Source organism: Trypanosoma rangeli, assembly GCF_003719475.1.
Source record: "Trypanosoma rangeli strain AM80 chromosome Unknown Tra_15.4_contig_00202, whole genome shotgun sequence".
Taxonomy (NCBI): Eukaryota; Euglenozoa; class Kinetoplastea; order Trypanosomatida; family Trypanosomatidae; genus Trypanosoma; species Trypanosoma rangeli.
The window spans coordinates 1-19,051 of record NW_021705948.1 but is presented as its reverse complement, the minus strand read 5'-3'; the positions used below and the strand labels follow the sequence as shown (position 1 = coordinate 19,051).

Genomic DNA, 19,051 nt, shown 5'->3' with positions numbered 1-19,051 from the left:
GAATTATTGAGCGTGGGAAGGTACCGACTCGGCGGATTTAGAAACAACTGGGCAAAACACTTCCATGTGCTTACTGATACACATATCATGCTGCAAGTCTAAGATGAATTACTGCAACTCTTCCAAGGAAGAGGTTTGAATGGAGGCAGCTGAGGTATCGTTTCTGTGCGTTGTTCGACATTTCTTTTTTTTTTTCCTTTGTATTCATTTTTGTTTGTTTGATTGGTAGAGGGAGTGAATGGTCCCACTTTTTTCCCCTCTCCACACCACTTCCGTCTTCCCCTTTTTGGGGGTGAGAAGATGCATCGTCGTCAACAACGGAGGGTGCGTATGTGGGACATCATCGTGAGTTGTGTGGCGGTGGGTCTCTTGATGCTCATCGTTAACACCAGCCACATGCTCTCGCAACTCGCACCGTCACCATGTCATGCAGCAGGAGGGGGATCCTCGCCCCAGTGGCTCATATCGATGGAGGAGAAACAGCTGTTGCTGGCTACAGTGGTGATGCCGCAGGAAATGATGCCCGACGCGGCGGTGCGTTTGCTGTTTGTGCGTGACATTTTTCCCCGCTGTCGTGAGAAGTGGGCCAAAGAGGGTGGAGTGAATTACACACTCGCCAAGGAACTGCATCGCCGCCGTTTGACGAGTCTCTTGAGGGCAAACATATCGCTTAACGTGTCATCCTGGTGGTCGTATGACGATGTTGTTCGAGACACCTTTACTCCCAGCCCCTGCGTGCATCAAGAGAAACAGCGAAAGGGTGGCATCGTGGCACAGACCTGTGACCCTGGCACTACTCCTCCTTTCAACACCGCACATGATGTGGCCTGTATTCAGCTGGCGCAGCTGCTCCTCAAGGCGGCATTTGCGTCATCGCCCAACCAGTCGGAGTGGACTGTTGGAAGGCCGTTCATTGGGTGGCACACTTTCGTTCCGCTTCCCCACGGGGCAGAGCGTTATCTTGTGTGGAGCCGCGGCAAAAACATGAATTCCAATTTTAAAATCAGCGGGCATGTGAACATTCGCAATCTGTTGGTGTGGGTGCGGATAGACGTCATTGCACCCTCGCTTGATCAGCGTACCATTAAGTTTCGTTCAACATTTTGTTTTTCTCTCGAAATGAAAACGCCCCCAAGTTGTCTTGCGAGTATGGCCTTTCTTGTGAAGGTCCCACAGCGGCAGTTTTCCGCAGATCCCTTTGCAGAGGTAGCTGCATTTGCGGTGGACCGAAAACTCGGCATAGGACGGGTTCCGCCAACATTTATTTTTCCAATTCCACTGGCAGTGCTGCAGGAGGCCGTGGTGCGTCGATCACAGCGTCGCATCCGCATGATCCCTTTTCTTATTCGGGAATCGGGAAGCGCAACGTATGACGCTTGGGTGCAGAATGACGTATTTTCTTTCCTCAAGCGGCATGCAGAACACAAAAACGGAGCTAACGGTGGTGATGTGCACACGCGCCGCAAAGGTTTGGATGCGTGGTGTAGTTTTCAACTTGAAGTTTGGCACGTTACTCCGCTCCTCCGCAGTTCCATACGAGTACCATACAACAAAAAAAATATGCCTGGGTGGCACCGATGGTTCAACCCGCTGTATAACGGAACAGTCGTCCCGTATGGTCCGCTTGTTGCGCTATCTGAGCAGGTAATGTTTGACTACATCGTGGGTAATAATGATCGTTCCCCCAATAAGAACTCCTTTGTTGTGATTGGGGGCTGTCAATGTGGTGGGTCAGGCAATGATGTAGGTTGCAGTGGAAGTGGTACCAACAGGGAGTCCAGCGCGTTTCCAACCATCCTTCATTTGGATCACGGCATGGCATTTAAAGAACCACATGCAGCGCTAGTGAATAATCCACTGGCGAAGCTAGGAGACAGACAGACATTCTGCATGTTCTACAAACCCCTACTGTGGCGTTTGTGGAGCATTGAAAAACAACTGACTCAGCGCCACACTGGCGGTGTGACGGGCGTTGACTGGAGTCCGTGCGTGGAGAACGAGAAGGTGGATCGAACGGGGTTGTGGGTGGAATATCTGATGGCGAACGTTTCGCGTGTCATTCTTCGTGCGGTTGGTCACGCCGCATTTCACGCAAGTGGGAGACGGATGGTTCGTCTCTTGCAACGTGCCAATGAGTGTCTTGCTGTATACCCCGCAGGGGTTGTGTTATTGCCCTGAGATCTCCTTGTGTTCTGCGGGAGACGAGGACTGATGCTGCGGTCTCTGCGGCTGTTGCTTAATGCTCTTGTATCTGCGTGCTTTCAAAGGGGCGGCAGTGTGCCTGAATGGGGAGTGTGTTGTGACTTTTTGTTTTCTCTCAGTCTTTTTTTTTTTTCGTTCCTCTTCGTCTTTGTTTTTTTGTATTATTATTTTTTTCCGTGTGATTGGTTTCCGGTAAAATTGTCAAGCTGCGGAAGTAGGAAAATAAAAGCCGGCAGCAGCAGCAACATTAATACTAACGACGGGTACGCCGTGCGAGTTGGGAGGCACATGATAGATAAGCAGGGGCGGATGCTTACATTAGGCTCAGATGCAGATGTCAGTGCCTCGTGTTCCCCCCAATATAAATTTGTGGACTCGGAGGAAAACGGGTTTCAAGATTTGGTGCCGACTAGCCTCGCAGAACTGACTGCCAATGAAGAGGTGCATACTGCGCACCTCGTGGAGGGTGACTTCTTCCCTGAGGAATCTTCTGCCCCTGCGGAACTGCAGAGCGGCGAGGACCGCAATGATGCATCCACCAACTTGTTGCAGGAGTCATCGCCCTTGTCGGCAAGATCTCCACCTGAGAAAAGAGTGCCATACGACAACAACGGCAATACAGGGAGTGAGGTACGTTCTTTGTCGTTCCCAGAGACACGTCGTTCTGTAAAACGCGTGCGTTGGGCGGACGAAGTTGATACTGGTATGCCGTTGGTCAGGCGTGCCACAACGTTCCTTTTACTCCACATAGACAAAGAACAACAACAACAGCAACAGCCACAACAAGTTATTGACTTGGATAAGGTGTCACAGGCTCTTTCTCCACCACCTGTGCTCCGCCAGGAGAAAAACGGCGACGGGAGGATTTATCTCTCATGTAAGGCACTTCGTCCAGCTCGACGTTTTGTTCTTTGGAAGCGGAGCAATGGGGCGAGTGACGCTGTCGCAGAAGAGTTCCCATTTAAACTACAACCACCTGGAAGCAGCTCTACAAGACACACTGCCACTCTGTTAGCTGCTCTCCACCCTCCGTATCAAGCGGAACATGTGGGGCCAGCGGTGCTAATGCGTAGTGCCACTATAGCGCAGAGTGCAAAGAAGGGAGAGGCCCTCTGTGATGGGGGGCTTCAGATGCCAATGGTGCGGCCTTCGCAGCTGCGTAACGTTCCCTTACATATTTTACTCTAAGCGGCGACAGGAGGGCAAATTGTTTTTTTTTTTTTTTTGTGAAGAGCGGGGTGCTGTTGGAAATTTTGTCTTCTTTTTGTTTGTGTTCTTGTCCCTGCTCCTGCTCCTCCTGCCGCTTGGGCGGGGAGGAAGACACCGTGAACGGGTAGGTGTCAGTCAGTAGTTGTATTTGTGCATGTGTATGTGTCGCGTATGATTGAGCCAACGATGCGTGGTCGATAGAAATCAATTGAGCGCTCACATATATATATATATATATATATATTGGTGTTTGTTCGTTAAATCTTCTGAGAAGAGGAATGGCCTTTTTTCTCTCCCTTTTCTGCTGTGGTGTGTGGTGAAAGTGGACGGTGCCGTTATTATTATTATTATTATTATTATTGCTATTTTTTGTTTTGTTTCGGTGGTTTGCATGTGGAAGGTTGTAAGCGTGCGTGTCTCTCCAGCGCTTGGGGGCCTTCGATGCGATAAAAGAGGGTGGCATGCGTTCACTCTCGTCGAGTCCGTTCACAAGAGACAGGTTCCCAGAGTTTGCACCCCTGCGGCGGGCGGTGCAGCATCAGGCGGAATGGCTGGGTGAGTCGAGGCGGAAGTGCAGCGCAACGGCATCGGTGTCGCTCACAGAGGCTGCAGTGAATGGCAGCAACAAGAATGGGACACGTAGCGGGGTGATGTCTCCGTGGATCCGCGCGTTCACGCATTTTTTGGAGCTTGAACGTACGATAAATTTTAAGATTGAGCGGCTGCACGCGCAGCAGCAGGCGTTCCTTCAACCAAAGTTTCTCTCTGATGAGGAGGAGGAGGCGCAGAGGCAAGAGATTGAAGGAAACGCGCAAGGCATTCAATCTTTGCTTCGGGAACTGGAGCGCATGGTTATCTCTGGCATGCGCCCGCAGGACGTCACCAACGAGGACGAGGTGCTGGCATCGGAAAACGCCAAGAAGCACCTTTCCTCTCGCCTATCCATGATCATTCAGTCATTTCGCGAGGGACAAGAACTCTACGCCACACAGCTAAGGCGATGTGAAGACAAGAAACAGCGATACAAGCAGATTGGTTCGTGCGAGGCGCATGAACGGATGGAGCGGGAGGAAAAGATTGCTCAATATCTTGAGCTTGGATATACCCAACCTGATATTCAAGAACTTATTGAAGAGGATTTGAGACAAAAGGAACTTAGTCGCGAAGTTCAGGAAATACTGCGAGGTGTAACAGAGTTGCATGCGATGTTTAAAGACTTGGGTGGAATGGTGGTGGAACAGGGGAGCATCTTGGATCGCATTGACTTCAATGTTCAGCAGACGCAACTAGCTGTAGGAAGGGGTGTTGCAGAGTTAAAGAAGGCACGTGAAAAGCAAGGGGGGTGTTTGGCAATGTGATGTGCGCCATATATATATCGTGGATGATGCTCCCATTATTTCTCGTTGTGTGTGTGTCCGTGCGTGTGTTGTTTCGCCCCCGTTTGGGTATATACTTCTCTTCCTGTGTTTCCGCGTTTGTGTATATTTTTTGTAGTGATTTTTTTTTTTTTTTTACATGCTTGCTGTGATTATATGTGTGTGCGCGCGTATGTGTATTTGTGTTTCCACCCACATTCCATGGTTCTTGTTGCGTGCTGGGAGAGGGTGAGGCCTCTTCTTACTTTCTTTGTGCTACTGCCTCCCCCTCGCTGTAGAAACATTTGCTAATGCTGGAATGACTTTTTCTTGTTCTATGTATTTTGATTTTACCTTGACTTTTCATGCGCTACTCTTCCCTGGGCCTGAGAGTAACACACACGCACACACACACAAACGTAGCAAGGGGGTGGCTTACATGCGGTCACTGACGGAGGAGGAGACAAAGAAGCTGTTTGACAAGCTAGCGCAGTACATTGGGCCCAATACAACGCACCTCTTAGAGCGCAAGGGTGAGGAAGAGGAACATGTATTCAGACTGCACAAGAGCCGCATATGGTACATGCCACTGCGCCTTGCCAAGCTTGCCAGCTGCGTGGCCAAGTCCAACTTGATGGGTATTGGTGTCCTCTTCGCGAAGGTAACCCACAACGGACACATCCGCATTCAGGTGACGGCGCTTGATTACATTGCACAGTATTCTCTCTTTAAGGTGTGGGTGAAACCCAACCAGGAGCAGAAGTTTCTCTACGGTGGTCATGTCACACGCACCGGCCTTGGCCGCATTACGGAGTCGACGCCAAAATACCAAAAGGTGGCGGTGTTCTCCATGGGGGATGTGCCGTTGGGGTTTGGTGTGGCTGCACTGGGAACGTTGGAGTGCAGGAAATGTGAAATGAACAGCACTGTCGTGTTCCATGAGGCGGATGTGGGAGAGTACCTCCGTAACGAGGCAAGGCTTACCTGAGGAACCTGACACACTCTTCATTATCGCCACTAATGGGCAAGGAGGCAAGACGTAAGGAATGCGTGTATATGTGTTAAAAATCCAAAAAAAAATAGTAAGGTAAAAGAACAAGTTGGTGTACCACTCATTTTTGTAATACATCTACGTGTAACCGGTGGCTTTGAATGAAGGGAGCGGGGGGAACGAAGTGTTCCTTTACGTTGTGCAAGCTCGGACCTTCTACGATGAGGTCCAGCCGGCCTAATATGTTATACATAGTCGGTATCGCACAATATGATGTTTCTTTATCTGGCTTGAGTTTGCATTATTAATCTGCCTCTTTATATTTATCTCATTCCCTTTCTATTGCCTTCTCTTTGCTCCCAAGAAGGCCTCGCTGGCCGTTCTCCAGTTTTCTGGGGAAAATATTTCAGAAGAAGCTGAATCGCCTCTCCCAGGGACAGATACATGTTGTTTGATGGATGAGGCCTGGACATGTTGTGTACTTCTCATCCCCATGGCCTCTTACACACGCTGAAAGGGTCGTTGTGGCGTACCGTGTCGATGGGAACCCGTTCAGTGGATCTGGTGGCGTCAAAGACGAAGTTTGCATCGTCGAACATATGTCGTCGTCTTCCCGATTGAGCAAAACAAACGCGGAAGGATGCAGTCACAGGCTTAAATTGGTGGCACAGTAATTTGTAGCTGTGTGACGCGTGTGTCTATGGGGGCGTTTTCCGGCTGAAGAAACTGCAAGTGCCTGAAGTTGTTTTGGAGTGTGTGTGTTTGTGGGGGGTGGGGGGGAGGTGCGGCGTGTGTGTGTCTTTGTGATATTGCCGAATGGATGATAACTGATTTAGTCTATTCATTTATGGAGAAATGTAGATTATATCATTTCTCCTTTTAGTTGTGATTTACTGCCGTAACGTTCTTCGTTTGTCTCTTATGATCACACAGTTGAAAAGGGTTATTATTATTATTATTGCTTGTCGTTCTTAGTCACACTCCATTGCGTCCAAACGTGCATGTCTGTGATGCATATTTCCTCTTTGTGTGTGTGTGTGTTTTTTTTGTTTGTTTGTCATTTATAACTATCGCCTATGCATCTCCTTCTGTGACTGTGTGTGTGTATGCGTGGGAAGTGTTCTTAGTGGATACTGGTATTGAAGGCAGTAAAAGGGTCTGTAGACTTGAATTAAGAAGAGTATCTACAAAACTGAGATGTCCACTGCAACCCAGCAATCCATGGCGCGACTGCGCACGAAGATGATCCGCGCCGCGAAAACATTTCCCGACTACAACTTTCGTAATTATTTTGTGCGCCACGTGAAGGACCAGTTCGCGGAGATGGAGCGGTGGACTGTGGAGGAGCAGCGGCGCTTCCTTGCGCAGGAGGGCGCGGAAAAATTGTATGAAATGCGGCGTATGGCGCTTGTCAATCGACTGTTTGCCACAACTCCGGTGTTTCTCGAAAAGCGTGCATCCTCACACGTTACTGGTGTCGAACAGCAGACAAACGAGAAGTAAAAAAAAAGAAAAAAGAAAAAAAAAGCAACGAGCGTGAGATAGGAAGAGTTGCTACGTGCATGCTTGTTTGTGGTTTGAAGTCATTGCATGTGCGATTGTTGTTTTCTCTGTTATTATTGGTCATTCCTTTATTGGCTGCTTTTGCTGGATGGCAGTACAGAAGATGTTTGACTCAGATATGTTTTATTTCTACTTTTTTTTGACGCATATTACTGTCGTTATCAGGCACCATGCTTCTGTCTGTACGTGAGAATAAGTTGTTGTCACCTCGCATTTACTTTGTTGTTTGCCGCTTTCTCGCCTCATTGAGGGATGCCTCATCTCTCTCTATGTCATAGTGGTGTTTCTGTTATCGCACATTTTTCCTACATTTTATTGCCCGGCTGTTTTTTGTTTCTTGTTTCTTGTGGAGATTCTGCGCATTGAGCTGTGGCGAAGGTGAGGGCACATTTGAGATATGCCAGTGGCGGGCGGCTTCCTGTTCTCACTGCGTGAGGCGTTGATGTGGAGCGTTGTGTTTGCGCTCTGTGGCGCAGCCGTTGGAGATGTCCACTCAGCGCTCTCTACCCTCGCTTTTGGCCTCATAGTGAGCTTGACGATACCAATGAAATTGATGGATATACACCATATGTTGCTGGCCGATGTGAATGGGAAGTCCTCCGTGGTGAAGTTTTTTAAAAAACGGGACGGAAATGCACGAAAGGCGAAGGAAACATTTTTGCTGCTCACAGCCATCGTCTTGGGTGCGTCCATCACGCAGCCGGACTGGCATGAGTGGTTTCAGGCTTGGCCGTATCCTGTCGTAACCTCATTCGCATTGATGCGTGCAGCCCTGCTGCTTTTCGGCCTGCGGCGGAAGGTGTGAACGCATACAGAAGCAAAATAAGAAGCAAAGGAGGAATCACCTGCGTTGTGGCCAAAAAGCAAAAGCAATGAGTACCTAAAAGCAATGAGTACCTTGTGGCTCGTGGGAAGCGGTAATTTTGTGTTGTTGTTTCGCCTTTCTGTATGCGCTTTTTTTTTTGGATTTGCGCTGTTGTGCTTGGGGTGGGGGTGGGATGAACGACGAAAATGGGAAAAGGGGGAAATAAGATATGCGAGCTTTTCTTCCGCTTGTTTTTTTCCCCTTTTTTTTTTTTGCTTTCTCCCAGGTCAGCTTGCTTGCAACACAGAGACGAGTCAACAAAAAGAATTTTTAAGGAGGGGGAGGGGATTTTGTTCTCCCACAGAGCACCACTTTGACCAAGCAAAAGGCGAAGGATTTTTTCTATCCTTTGCCACATCTTCCTCACTCGCCACGGAGAGACGGAGAGGGCAGGCGGGGGGCAGTTGGAAGTAAGCGCCAGCACGGGGCCCAGGGAGGACCACATGGATGGCCACCTCTTCTTCTCCATGGGAGACGCTGACGGCTGAGGAAGTTTTACGGCGTCTTGCCGCACTCGCCACCTCAGCGTCGCCAGTTTTTGAGTTGGGGCGCTGTTTTAGTCGCGACGCCGTCTTCTCCACCGGCAGTGCGGCGATTGACCAACTGCTGCCAGACGGCGGGGTGGCATGCGGGACGGTGCTGGAGATATTTGGCCCGCCGGCAGCAGGCAAGTCGCAGCTTGTGCAGCGAATGGTGTCAGCCTTCGCTGTGCGAGGGAGTGTGGAGTGGACAGCGATGATGAGGACGTCGGTCGTGGGGGAGAATGTTGATCACCAACTGTCCCAGGAGGAGGAGGAGATGATGTTAGTGAAGGCTGAGGCATCAACGTCTGCGCCACATGATTGGTCCGTGTATTTTCTTTTTTCAGATCCATCAGCCGTCAGTCCATGTTGCCTTCGTGACCTTCTAAAGACGTCTCTTGCGTCTGCATTGGCAAACAGCGTGCGGTGCGGTCACGACGCCGATACCCTTTTGCTAATGATGTTGAAAAAGGTGAAACTTGTACCTTTTGCGTCACCAAATGACCTGCTGGTCTTTTTTCGCTTTCTCAGCCGTGTGGAGTATGTCGAATCGCGCCACCATGCGAACCGACGTCGTGTGCTGATTGTTGTCGATAATGTGGCACGTCTCTGGGACCATCCTATGTGTGGGACGACAAATCATGCACGTCATTGGATGGCGGCTGCGCTTGTACGGGAGGTGCGAAATGCAATTCTGAATGGTAATGGCTGGAGGAATGCGGCGAGCAGCAATCTGGATGAGTATGAGCATCATTACTGCTCGCATGACGCGGACGTCAGTAGTCAAGACATTTTTGTTACTTCCTGTGGGGGGAGCGTGGCGGTGGTTTTTGTGAATGGGTGCACAAGCTTGTACAACCAACACTCAGCAGCTGCGACAGCGCTGCCACCAAAGCCATTGGGTGTTCCTGTGTGGTGGGCGGCGGTGGCCGATGTTCGTTTATATGTGGAGCCTCTATCAAATGCGGATGTGTTTACGCTGCATGGTAAGAGCAATGACGGTGTGTGTGGTACGCAGCAAAGGGTGTGTGCCACGAGGGCAACGATGCGAGTCCGCCTCGTGAAGGGTGGTTGCATGGTTGGTGCTGAAACCACAGCGGTGTGATACATGTTGCTGATATGCCTTCTTTTGCTGGGGATTGGGCTGGTCAACAAAAAAAAAGAATGAAAATGTTTGTTTTGCCATACCGTCACTTATTCTCGTTTGTGTTTGTGTTTGTGCCTTTTTACCTTCCTCTTGCTTTGGAATCCATTGGCTGCTCCACTGCGCCCTCCGCCGCTTGCCGCCATTTGGTTTGCTTGTTACTTTTGCTTTTCTCCACAGCTCCCTGTTGAGGATCAGCGACCTCTGCATCCCGCCGCGCCTTTTTTTTTTTTTTTTTGCGTGAACGATGCACGTGCAGGAAACTCATTTTCTGTGCGTGCTGGAGCTGGATGCCGACCATAATCATTGATGACTTGACGATTCGTCTCGCCTCCGAACTGCAGAACACTTTCAACCCGAGTCACGCCTTTGGGTGCGCAGAAAGGGGTGGCTCACTGGCGCTACGAGAGTCACCGAGTGGACATCTGCTGCTGCCTTTTGACGCGGAAGGAAATGTCCTCGTCACGCCGGGCCGTCGTTATCAACTTGTTCTTGTGAAGGAGCGTAAGTCTTTCCCGGAGCCCACTGACAGGCTGTCAGTGTATCAACAACGACAAGATTCAAAACAGCAACACAAGGAGGTGGAAGCAGCAACACCAGACAATAATGGGAGGCACGTGGAGGGCAATGGAACGGCGGCCGAGGTAGTGGAAGGGCCCAATAGCAGCGCGAAAAAGAAACGACGCGGGCGGAAGCACCGACATGAGAACTCAGCGGCTGAGGAAATTCTGACTTCCGCACCGCAGCAGAAGAAGGAGAGGAAAGAAACTCCGCGCGATGATGACAGCGAAAAAGATGATGATGTTCCACTTTACCGCACAGTTGGAAACAAACAACTCTCTGGCAATGGTGCTACCGAAGTTTCCACCATCTTAGCCACGCGTCCTGGCTCTCCAGAGTCGTCCCATGCTGTAGTTGACAAGTCGCCTAATCATCATGCAGCCACACTGGCCCCCTCCAAATCCCCTGATTCTGACGATGATGACAACGTTCCGCTTTCAAAATCCTACGCAAAACAGCAAAAAAAACATGAGCAGCAGACAGTTGAACCCACGGCAGCTGCGGTACCTGTCAATGGCACAAAGAAACCGCCAAGTCGCCGGCAAACCAAGCCGCCCCGTCGGCCACCCGTGGCAACGCCCAGCACGAGTGAATCTGATTGATTTCCTCTTTCTTACTGACCGATGAGGGGGGGAGGTGGGGGGGAGGAGAGAGAGGAAAAAAAAAAGGAGATGCAGAGAATGGACTAGGAACAATATTTAAAACGCATACCTTATTAACGGCTAATGTTTTTTTTCTTGAAAATTTTCTTGTAAAGAAAAGCACAATGTGGTCTCTTTTTTTTTTTGCCCGTGTGCATCTGTGTCTGTGTGTGTAGTACAAGAACGACGGGGGCGAAGCAAGAATTTGTACTTATTTTCTAAATAAGAGAGCGCATGGGTACATACATTTTTTTTTGTATGTGTGAGGCATGGAAAGAGGTGTAAAACCGTAGGTGGCGTCTCTCTCAAAAGATGAGGTGGGGCAGAAGGAAAAGGTATTTGTGTGCGTGCGTTGAAACATCATCTCACCATGACCCAATTTTTTCTTGTTTTGCACCTATTCTGAGTAGCGGCGGTGGCTGGTTGGTTGTGTGTGATCTCCCCTTACTTGGTGTGTTTTGCCTTTTTAGTGGTGCGATTCCGCGCTTCCTCTCCCGGCGGGTCTTTGCTCGCGTGCCGCTGGGACTTGATTTAACTTGTTCCTTGCCACCATCACCACACTCCTCGTTATGCTCGGCAAAAAGACCAGTAATGTGGAGAATAACTCACTTGCATGTGCGTTGGTGTGTCGTCTGCTGAGCGTGGATGCTCGTTGCAGTTGTTTGATTTCAATGGTGAGCGAGTATTGAGTCTCCATTCGCTCTATTCCTGTCTTGACCCCTTTTGCATCTTCTTTGCAGCTCGCGGGTACAGTGGCGCAGCAAACAGCGCCTTTTCTGTTGAAGGGAAAGGAGAGGGGGTGGAGTGGAAATCCAAAAAGGACAAAAGACAAGAGAAAGGCGACGGAACCGCCACAATCTGATTGATTGACGGAAAGGGGGGAGGGAAAGAGAGTGTTACCACCGCAGCAAAAGACAGCACATAAGACGCGAAGACAATAAAATAAAACAAGGAGGCCTGACCGAGCGGGAGAGGAATTTACTTATTTACTTCTCTTTTCTTTCATAGATTCCTCATTATCTATTTATATCTCTCATACACGTTTACTCTCTCTGTGTGTACTTGATAGCAGCAGCGACAGTGTGGCGGTTGCAGTCATCATGAGTCATCAAATTCGGAATCTGTTGGAGCTGCAGGAGGAAGTGAACTCGTTGGATAGCCGCTACGTATTGGAGAAAGTAATTGGTGCCGGATCATACGGAATAGTAATACGTGCAAGGGACACACTCAATGACAACGAGCTTGTGGCAATTAAGCGTGTTAACAAGGAGATATTTGAGGAGATGATTCTGGCGAAGCGCGTATTGCGTGAGATTAAGTTACTCTCATTCTTCAATGATGAAAATATTATTGCACTTCGAAACATTCTCACTCCACTTGACAGAGACACGTTTGATCATTTCTACATTGTGATGGAAATTATGGAGACGGATCTGAAACAAGTTTTACGCACTGGTCAAGAGCTGACGGAGGCCCACGTTCAGTTCTTCATTTACCAAATACTCCATGCATTGAAGGTCATTCATTCTGCCGGCGTTATTCATCGTGACATCACTCCAGCAAACATTCTAGTAAACCAGAACTGTGATTTGAAAATATGTGACTTTGGTCTTGCAAAGGAAGAAAGTGATCACGGAGAAAACATGACTGACTATGTGACAATGCGCTGGTACCGTGCACCGGAGCTCGTGATGGAGGACAAAAACTACTCGGTCCAAATTGATGTGTGGGGTGTAGGAAGTATTCTTGGTGAGCTGCTTGGTTCACGGCCACTATTTCAAGGCAAAGACCGTGTGCGGCAACTTGACAAGATCATTGAAGTAATTGGTACCCCGTCAGAGGAAGATATAAAATCTATCGGTTCCTTACCAGCCCAGAAGTATCTTCGCAAAAAGGAGCAGCGCACCCCACTAGACTGGCGTGTGAAGTATCCGAAGGCGTCTGATAATGCTCTCGACCTGCTGCAGCGCATGCTTGTCTTTCATCCTGATAAACGCATCACCGTGGACGAGGCACTCCGGCACCCATTTCTGGCGGAACTCTACGACGAACAATATGAGACCATTGACATACCCCCCTTCAGCTTTGACGAGCAGGAACAAAAGACGGTGAATGATGTGAAGAGGGCGGTGTACGAGGAGAGTGTGAGGTTCCACGAAAAATATCCCACGACAGCGCCGCGCAATCTACAGTTGCAGCAGCAGCAACAACAGCAACAGGGTGGCTCTACCCTTCCGTCTATGGGCGTCACCGGGGAGGGACGCTCTGCTCAGAGAACGATTGAGCGAGATGAGATAGAAGACGTAGACGGTGGTCGGTTTGACGAGGCGTCGGAGGCGTCTTAGAGCCAGCCTTAGGAAGGAGATAAGGGTCCTAAGATATAAGACGGCTAAAAACAAGACAAAAAAGAAGGGTGAAAAAAAAAAAGGGCTAAGACTAAAATACCTGGAAGAACTGAATAAAAATGGACCTCAATAAACGGGGAAATAACACGAAGAAGAAACTGGAGAATGAGGCGAAAGAAGACCCCTCAAAAAAAAAATCTATGGCGGGAAGAGGGAGAGGTAGAAATGTATACAGGAAGATATCGGTGAACAACGGGAGGAAGAAAAGCGGTCTGGATGAGGACAAAGGAAAAAAAAAAAAGGGTCACTGCGTGCTTTTTCGTGGAAATGACTGCATTATGTGATCGTTTTTTTATTCCCTGTAAGAAGGGAATCAAGTGCGTGTTATTTGACGATTGCATTGCTGGGGCTTTCTTATTTTTCTTTACTCCCGTTTCCTTTTTTTTTTCGTTTTGGTTTTCTTTATCGCTGGGTTTTTATGACATCTCCCCTTCCCCCTCGCTCTTTTTTCTTTTGATCATTTTCTGTCGTTTTATCCGCTGTTGCATTTGGCGGTTTCAACATCTGTTTTTCTTGGTTATTGGTGTTGTTTTTTTTAGATTTGTTCTTTGTCTGCCGCTCCCTCTGTATGCTTATGTGTCCTGCGCGTCAAAGTGTGCGACTGCTGCTCCTAGGAATGGTTTGCTTTTTTGTGCTTGTTTGTGGTAAAACTTGAAGGGGGGGAAAAAAATGGAAGGAAAGTCGCACCTATAAGGCGGGTGAGGAGGTGATGGAATGTTTCCATCCCTTGCGTTTCCCACGTGTGTGTGTTTGTTTGTTTTTCTTAGGGAACCCGCAGCGTCAGCTTACAAAAACTGTGGACCATATTTTTTTTCTTTTTGAATGGGTCCTTCTTCCTCTCGTACCTTTTGTGTAAGCGCTTTCTTCTTTCTTTTCTTGTTATCAGCCATCGGGGTGTACGCACAATTCTCTGCACGTGAAGGGTGACGTGGCGTTTATCACGTAATCCTTTCTGTCTGTTTGTTTTCACCACCATGCCTTTTTCCCCCTTTTTGTTTCCACCCGCAACGCGGGTTTAATACATCGTGTTAGGTGTGTGCACCTCTTGCGGACGCTGTCCTTGCGCGACAGGTGAGCCATCGGTCAGCCATACATTCATTTGTTTGAGTGGGTGGAAGTGACCAGGTAAAGCACGCACGGAAGTGGGGTGTGGGGCTGAAAGAAGGAGAAGAAAAGTGGTAAATTCTCCTCTGGGTTGATGGCCTGTCGCTGGGGCGGCTGTAGCTTTGTGCTACTACAGAAGAAGCAGACTGCGGCAGCCTACATGACGAGCGCGGGTAAAATTGGAAGTGAGGAGAAGTGGGCACAGGCGGCGATGGAGTACTTGCACGAGAAGAGGCTGTGTAACGACAGTCGAAAAAGGCAGCACGATGTGGACAACGAACGCCGTGTCGCGTTGGCGTTCGACCGGTACTGTGCAGTTAATGAGAAAACCTTTGCCGATCGCATGTCTCGTCTTGCTACCCGCATGACGGAGGCTCTGGAGGCAATGACGGAGCTTGGCATGGAGCAGGCGCGTGAGGAGGCGCTGCTGCTGTCGTCTGAACAGCCCCCTGGTAACTACCGCCGCCCCTCGCTGACGCCTCCAGTCCCTGGATATGAGCCAGGATACGGGTTGGACGTGCCTCAGCTTTGCTCCCAGCAGGCGGAGTATCCTCCAGTTGTTCGTCCGACAGATGCGTTGGAATTTGGCACAGATGCAGACCCTTCGTTTCCGTTTGTGGACGCGCACCGTATAGAAGACCTGACGGCGCTCTGTGCGCGGAAGCTGGAGGAGTGGCATGGCGAGATACGTGAGGCCGCCCCATTGACAGGGGTTGAGGGTGAGGCGTGGGAAGCGTATGTGGCGCTGCAGAAGAAGGCTCTCGCGCGGCAGCAACTTATTTTTGACCTCTGCAATAACCCAGAGCTCCGGGAGCAGTATGATGCGGATTCCGAATTTAGGGAGCAGCAGTGGGCGGAGCGTGGTATGTTACCGCTTGAGATTAACGAGGAAGAGCTACGGGAGGTGGAGCGTCACTACGCACAGGAACCCGCGTATCATGCGTTTAGAAAATTCTGAGATGGAGGAAAAAAAAATACTTACGTGGTAGTGGTGTAAATTGACCGGGTGAGATTGGCTTCTCGTTGGTGGGGGCACGCGAATGTCACTCCCAGTGTAATGTGTATTTGTATTTTATTTTGTGTCTTTATTACTTCGCATGCTCTTTTTTTTTTTTTTTGTCATCAACACGCCCTAGCTGCTCGTGTTTCCACGGAGTCGCTGTGGAGGTTACAACGCATCTGAGAAGAGAGGCGTGTTGCGGGAGAGGCCTGGACGCACTCGCATATAATACACGTAAATAACAATTAACGAGACGGGGGGAATAAACACATAGATAAAGAGAGGGTGTGGGAGGAGCGCAACAAATACACCCCCACACACGTATTAACGGTCACTAGACATAAGTAACTAACGCGACACATGAGTTTTCGAAGCGTGGAAGATAATGCGGGTCCTGACACTCTGTCGAACTCACAGAGCACACTGGTTGAGCTGTCGGTTGAAAGTCATACCGCGACAAGCGAGCGACCCTGGGGATTTCTTCTTTCGGATAAACACCGCGTGTTGTACCTCTCCGACAGGCGGCAAATTACGTGTGGGAGGTCTCCGACGTGTGACATTGTCGTGAGTGATCCCCGCGTCAGTGCGCTACACTTCGTCATTGCTTTCCACGTTGAGGTGAGCGTGCCGTCTCCTGGCAGAGGATGTCGGTGCCATCATCAGGACCTCTCAACCCGACAACACACGCTCCTTGACACTTCAATAACGGCGGGGTCAACTTTAGTGGGTGCTCACAACAACTCCTGCTCTACTCGAGAGACGAACGATGATGCGCATCACACACAGATGCCACGCTACTCTGTACCAGAGGTGCGGATCTACTTAGAGGACCACAGCGCCAATGGTACTTATGTGAATGATACCAAGGTAGGAAAAGGCCGACGCTGTCAGCTTCAAAGCGGAGATGATGTTGGTGTTGTGGCCTGTCACTTAAATACATTGCGTGATGAAGGTAGAGCGGGTGAAGTTGGAAACACCACGGATTATTCTTCCCTGATTTTTACAGATAAGCTCAACATGTCACTTACTCCAGGTTCATTGTATGTTGAGAAATTTTGCTTTCAAGCTTACCATACCTCCGACAACACCGCGACTTTGGGGGAGGAAGAGTCCTGGAATGCACGACTGGGACCAGGCTCCGGAAGAAAAATGAGCTCTCTCAGGCAATCCGTAAAGGAGCAGTCTATTTCTATTCGTTTACAGTGGGGTCTTCCTATTGCACACGGTGCAAACAGTGTAGTGTACGCCGGCATGGATGTAGACACTGGACGAAGGTTGGCGTTGAAAGTAATTCATGATGATGGTTTCTCATCCTCGTCCAGCCCTTATTCTTCTAAAGATTCGAATGAATCGTCCGGTAAATCGTTGCTGAAGCAAACAAAAGTCTCGCCTGAAACACCTTCTATAAACTGTGATAAAAAAAAATTGGATAGTTATCACGGACGTCTTGCTTTGTCGGAAGCAGATTTGCGTGAATTTTACTTTCTTACATACCTCGCTCATCATCGCATTGTTAAATGCCTTGGAGTGGAAAAGGTTCATCGAGGAATGTGCATCATTTTGGAGCATGTTGCTGGTGGCACGTTACAGGATCTTATCAAAAAATTTGGGGCCTTTAACGAAAATGTCATACGCCTCTATACATTGCAGGTGTTACAAGGTATGGAGTATTTACAAAGACGCAGTGTGGTTCATGGGGATCTTAAGAGTGCCAATGTACTTGTGACGGAGAAGGGCAACCTTAAAATTACTGACTTTGGTACAAGTAGGTTTGTTCAAACCATATATGTGGCCGATGCGGAGCAAGATAAGCTTTTAGGTGGAAACTCTGGTTGTTTTATGCAAGCTACAGAGAGGAAGCTTTGTGGGACTCCCATATACATGAGTCCAGAGCTTATTTCTACGCAGGAGTCTACGTTTGCCTCTGATGTGTGGGCGTTGGGGTGCATGGTGTATGAAATGACCATGGGAGTCCCGCCATGGGAAGAATTTCATGGTTTGCCTTCGCACACTGTCGTATGGAGAATTGGTGGAACTGTGAAAGGACCAAGTTTAAACCGCCTGCGTCAATCTGGGGCGAGTTTGACACTACTTAATTTTATAGAGTGTGTCTTTCGCCTTGACTATACCCGGCGTCCCTCGGTGGAAGAACTGCTGAAGCACCCTTTCATTTTGGGGCATCCGCCTGTTGTTTGCTCGCAGTCGCTCCCATTGCTTTCCCCCTCATCATTAGAGTGGAGTCCGAAGCTGAACTCTTCACCGATGCAGATGCATCAGTCAAATGCTATATCGGGTACTAACGCTGCTGGAGAAAAACTATTACACATTGCTGAGGAAGTTGGGAATGATCGTGAAATGGAATTGGACAGTGAGCTTGGTGATCTGCCGCATCAGGAGTTATTGGAGCTTTCGCTGGGGTTAGGGCCCGAAGCAGCGGCGGAAGTGGTTTCGGCCAAACCTATTTATCGTACCTCACCTTCAACGCATGCCACCAGACTTGGGGGTCATCAGGCCTTAATCTGCGAGCTGAATCTCAAGAAGAAGTTTGGAAAACTGGACGCTGTGGAGGCAAAAAAGAGGCAAAACTCGTTTAATGGTGAGTTGTCTTCATTGCGGACCCTACGGCGACGCCTAGAGGGTGTACACCACTCTCAACGAAGAGGTGGCGGCTATAGCTTTACGGAGAATGTGGATACTGTCGGTCAGGGCGGTAACCTCTTTGATTCCGATGCAGCCAGCAAATCCCACAGCACAGCTGAATTTTTAGGAATAACGGCGTTATTTAAGGAATAGTTGTTGCATTATTCCCTAGTTCTCTACTCCATCACTTTCTCTGCATTTGTTTTCTCTATCCCCTCTTTTTTTCTTTTTTCTTGTATGCCCTTAGTATCAACTTATATACCGCAAGGGCGCCTTGTTGTTGTGTTTGTTTACCTTTCTTTTTTTTAAAAAAAGCAAAAAAAGAAGTTTATGTCTTCATATTTTCTGCATATATGCATTCGTCTCTCTCTCTCTCTCTGTGTGTGTGTGTGTGTGTGTGTGTTTGTGTTTGTTTGTGTTTGTTTGTGTTTCTGTCACGGGAATGCCCTTTTCATCATGTATGAACCGCAGTTTCTGTTTGTTCATGCTGTGAGACAAATATATGCATTTTTTTTCCGGTTTTGTTTCGTTGCCGTGTTGACGACGTTTATTCATTTATTATTATCATTATTTATTATTATTGTATCAGTCTCATTTGCCTTGTCTCGTACAGCCAATGAACGCAGGAAGGGTGTGGGTTGTTAACCAAGCTCACATACACGAGGCAGTTATTTTCACCCACGTCTGTAGCCGCTGTACGCGCTCTCGTCTTACTGTCTTCTGTAGGTTGAGTGAAGCAAGATTCACGCCTTGGTTAGCTACGGCTGTCGTTGTCGTCTTCCTTTCTCCTCCTTATTTTTTTCCTTCTATCAAGGGCATCGTCAACCAGGCCGCCTGGTTCCTCCTGTAT

General features: G+C 48.9%; 11 protein-coding genes across 11 annotated transcripts, besides 16 other annotated features; all 11 read left to right on the top strand.

Annotated features, from left to right (window-relative positions):
* Positions 1 to 180: 180 nt before the first annotated feature.
* Positions 181 to 220: a sequence feature (A-rich).
* Positions 221 to 330: 110 nt separating this feature from the next.
* Positions 331 to 2,178, top strand: TraAM80_05887 (uncharacterized protein; the record flags this gene model as incomplete). Its single annotated transcript, XM_029382749.1, has 1 exon — positions 331 to 2,178. One exon carries the CDS (start codon positions 331 to 333, stop codon positions 2,176 to 2,178), a length of 1,848 nt encoding a protein of 615 aa, XP_029237374.1.
* Positions 2,179 to 2,304: 126 nt separating this feature from the next.
* Positions 2,305 to 2,376: a sequence feature (A-rich).
* Positions 2,377 to 2,490: 114 nt separating this feature from the next.
* Positions 2,491 to 3,390, top strand: TraAM80_05886 (uncharacterized protein; the record flags this gene model as incomplete). The annotated part of the gene is made up of 1 exon (XM_029382748.1): positions 2,491 to 3,390. The coding sequence occupies one exon, from the start codon at positions 2,491 to 2,493 to the stop codon at positions 3,388 to 3,390; it is 900 nt and encodes a 299-aa protein (XP_029237373.1).
* A 19-nt stretch (positions 3,391 to 3,409) lies between these two features.
* Positions 3,410 to 3,428: a microsatellite.
* Positions 3,429 to 3,631: 203 nt separating this feature from the next.
* Positions 3,632 to 3,655: a microsatellite.
* Positions 3,656 to 3,746: 91 nt separating this feature from the next.
* Positions 3,747 to 3,772: a microsatellite.
* A 100-nt stretch (positions 3,773 to 3,872) lies between these two features.
* TraAM80_05885 (putative vesicle-associated membrane protein, putative,syntaxin-like protein) lies at positions 3,873 to 4,769 on the top strand (the record flags this gene model as incomplete). The annotated part of the gene is made up of 1 exon (XM_029382747.1): positions 3,873 to 4,769. The coding sequence occupies one exon, from the start codon at positions 3,873 to 3,875 to the stop codon at positions 4,767 to 4,769; it is 897 nt and encodes a 298-aa protein (XP_029237372.1).
* A 126-nt stretch (positions 4,770 to 4,895) lies between these two features.
* Positions 4,896 to 4,924: a sequence feature (A-rich).
* Positions 4,925 to 5,161: 237 nt separating this feature from the next.
* Positions 5,162 to 5,185: a microsatellite.
* A 20-nt stretch (positions 5,186 to 5,205) lies between these two features.
* TraAM80_05884 (RNA-binding protein) lies at positions 5,206 to 5,754 on the top strand (the record flags this gene model as incomplete). Its single annotated transcript, XM_029382746.1, has 1 exon — positions 5,206 to 5,754. The coding sequence occupies one exon, from the start codon at positions 5,206 to 5,208 to the stop codon at positions 5,752 to 5,754; it is 549 nt and encodes a 182-aa protein (XP_029237371.1).
* Positions 5,755 to 6,509: 755 nt separating this feature from the next.
* Positions 6,510 to 6,563: a microsatellite.
* Positions 6,564 to 6,700: 137 nt separating this feature from the next.
* Positions 6,701 to 6,717: a microsatellite.
* A 64-nt stretch (positions 6,718 to 6,781) lies between these two features.
* Positions 6,782 to 6,815: a microsatellite.
* A 139-nt stretch (positions 6,816 to 6,954) lies between these two features.
* On the top strand, positions 6,955 to 7,260 carry TraAM80_05883 (putative iron-sulfur cluster assembly protein; the record flags this gene model as incomplete). Its single annotated transcript, XM_029382745.1, has 1 exon — positions 6,955 to 7,260. One exon carries the CDS (start codon positions 6,955 to 6,957, stop codon positions 7,258 to 7,260), a length of 306 nt encoding a protein of 101 aa, XP_029237370.1.
* A 457-nt stretch (positions 7,261 to 7,717) lies between these two features.
* On the top strand, positions 7,718 to 8,125 carry TraAM80_05882 (uncharacterized protein; the record flags this gene model as incomplete). Its single annotated transcript, XM_029382744.1, has 1 exon — positions 7,718 to 8,125. The coding sequence occupies one exon, from the start codon at positions 7,718 to 7,720 to the stop codon at positions 8,123 to 8,125; it is 408 nt and encodes a 135-aa protein (XP_029237369.1).
* A 507-nt stretch (positions 8,126 to 8,632) lies between these two features.
* On the top strand, positions 8,633 to 9,811 carry TraAM80_05881 (DNA repair protein; the record flags this gene model as incomplete). Its single annotated transcript, XM_029382743.1, has 1 exon — positions 8,633 to 9,811. The coding sequence occupies one exon, from the start codon at positions 8,633 to 8,635 to the stop codon at positions 9,809 to 9,811; it is 1,179 nt and encodes a 392-aa protein (XP_029237368.1).
* A 260-nt stretch (positions 9,812 to 10,071) lies between these two features.
* Positions 10,072 to 10,088: a microsatellite.
* A 52-nt stretch (positions 10,089 to 10,140) lies between these two features.
* On the top strand, positions 10,141 to 11,013 carry TraAM80_05880 (uncharacterized protein; the record flags this gene model as incomplete). The annotated part of the gene is made up of 1 exon (XM_029382742.1): positions 10,141 to 11,013. One exon carries the CDS (start codon positions 10,141 to 10,143, stop codon positions 11,011 to 11,013), a length of 873 nt encoding a protein of 290 aa, XP_029237367.1.
* Positions 11,014 to 12,152: 1,139 nt separating this feature from the next.
* Positions 12,153 to 13,397, top strand: TraAM80_05879 (putative mitogen activated protein kinase; the record flags this gene model as incomplete). Its single annotated transcript, XM_029382741.1, has 1 exon — positions 12,153 to 13,397. The coding sequence occupies one exon, from the start codon at positions 12,153 to 12,155 to the stop codon at positions 13,395 to 13,397; it is 1,245 nt and encodes a 414-aa protein (XP_029237366.1).
* A 409-nt stretch (positions 13,398 to 13,806) lies between these two features.
* Positions 13,807 to 13,864: a sequence feature (A-rich).
* A 791-nt stretch (positions 13,865 to 14,655) lies between these two features.
* Positions 14,656 to 15,519, top strand: TraAM80_05878 (uncharacterized protein; the record flags this gene model as incomplete). Its single annotated transcript, XM_029382740.1, has 1 exon — positions 14,656 to 15,519. The coding sequence occupies one exon, from the start codon at positions 14,656 to 14,658 to the stop codon at positions 15,517 to 15,519; it is 864 nt and encodes a 287-aa protein (XP_029237365.1).
* Positions 15,520 to 15,614: 95 nt separating this feature from the next.
* Positions 15,615 to 15,651: a microsatellite.
* A 270-nt stretch (positions 15,652 to 15,921) lies between these two features.
* On the top strand, positions 15,922 to 18,354 carry TraAM80_05877 (putative protein kinase; the record flags this gene model as incomplete). Its single annotated transcript, XM_029382739.1, has 1 exon — positions 15,922 to 18,354. One exon carries the CDS (start codon positions 15,922 to 15,924, stop codon positions 18,352 to 18,354), a length of 2,433 nt encoding a protein of 810 aa, XP_029237364.1.
* A 209-nt stretch (positions 18,355 to 18,563) lies between these two features.
* Positions 18,564 to 18,580: a microsatellite.
* Positions 18,580 to 18,636: a microsatellite.
* A 112-nt stretch (positions 18,637 to 18,748) lies between these two features.
* Positions 18,749 to 18,783: a microsatellite.
* Between the last annotated feature and the right edge of the window lie 268 nt (positions 18,784 to 19,051).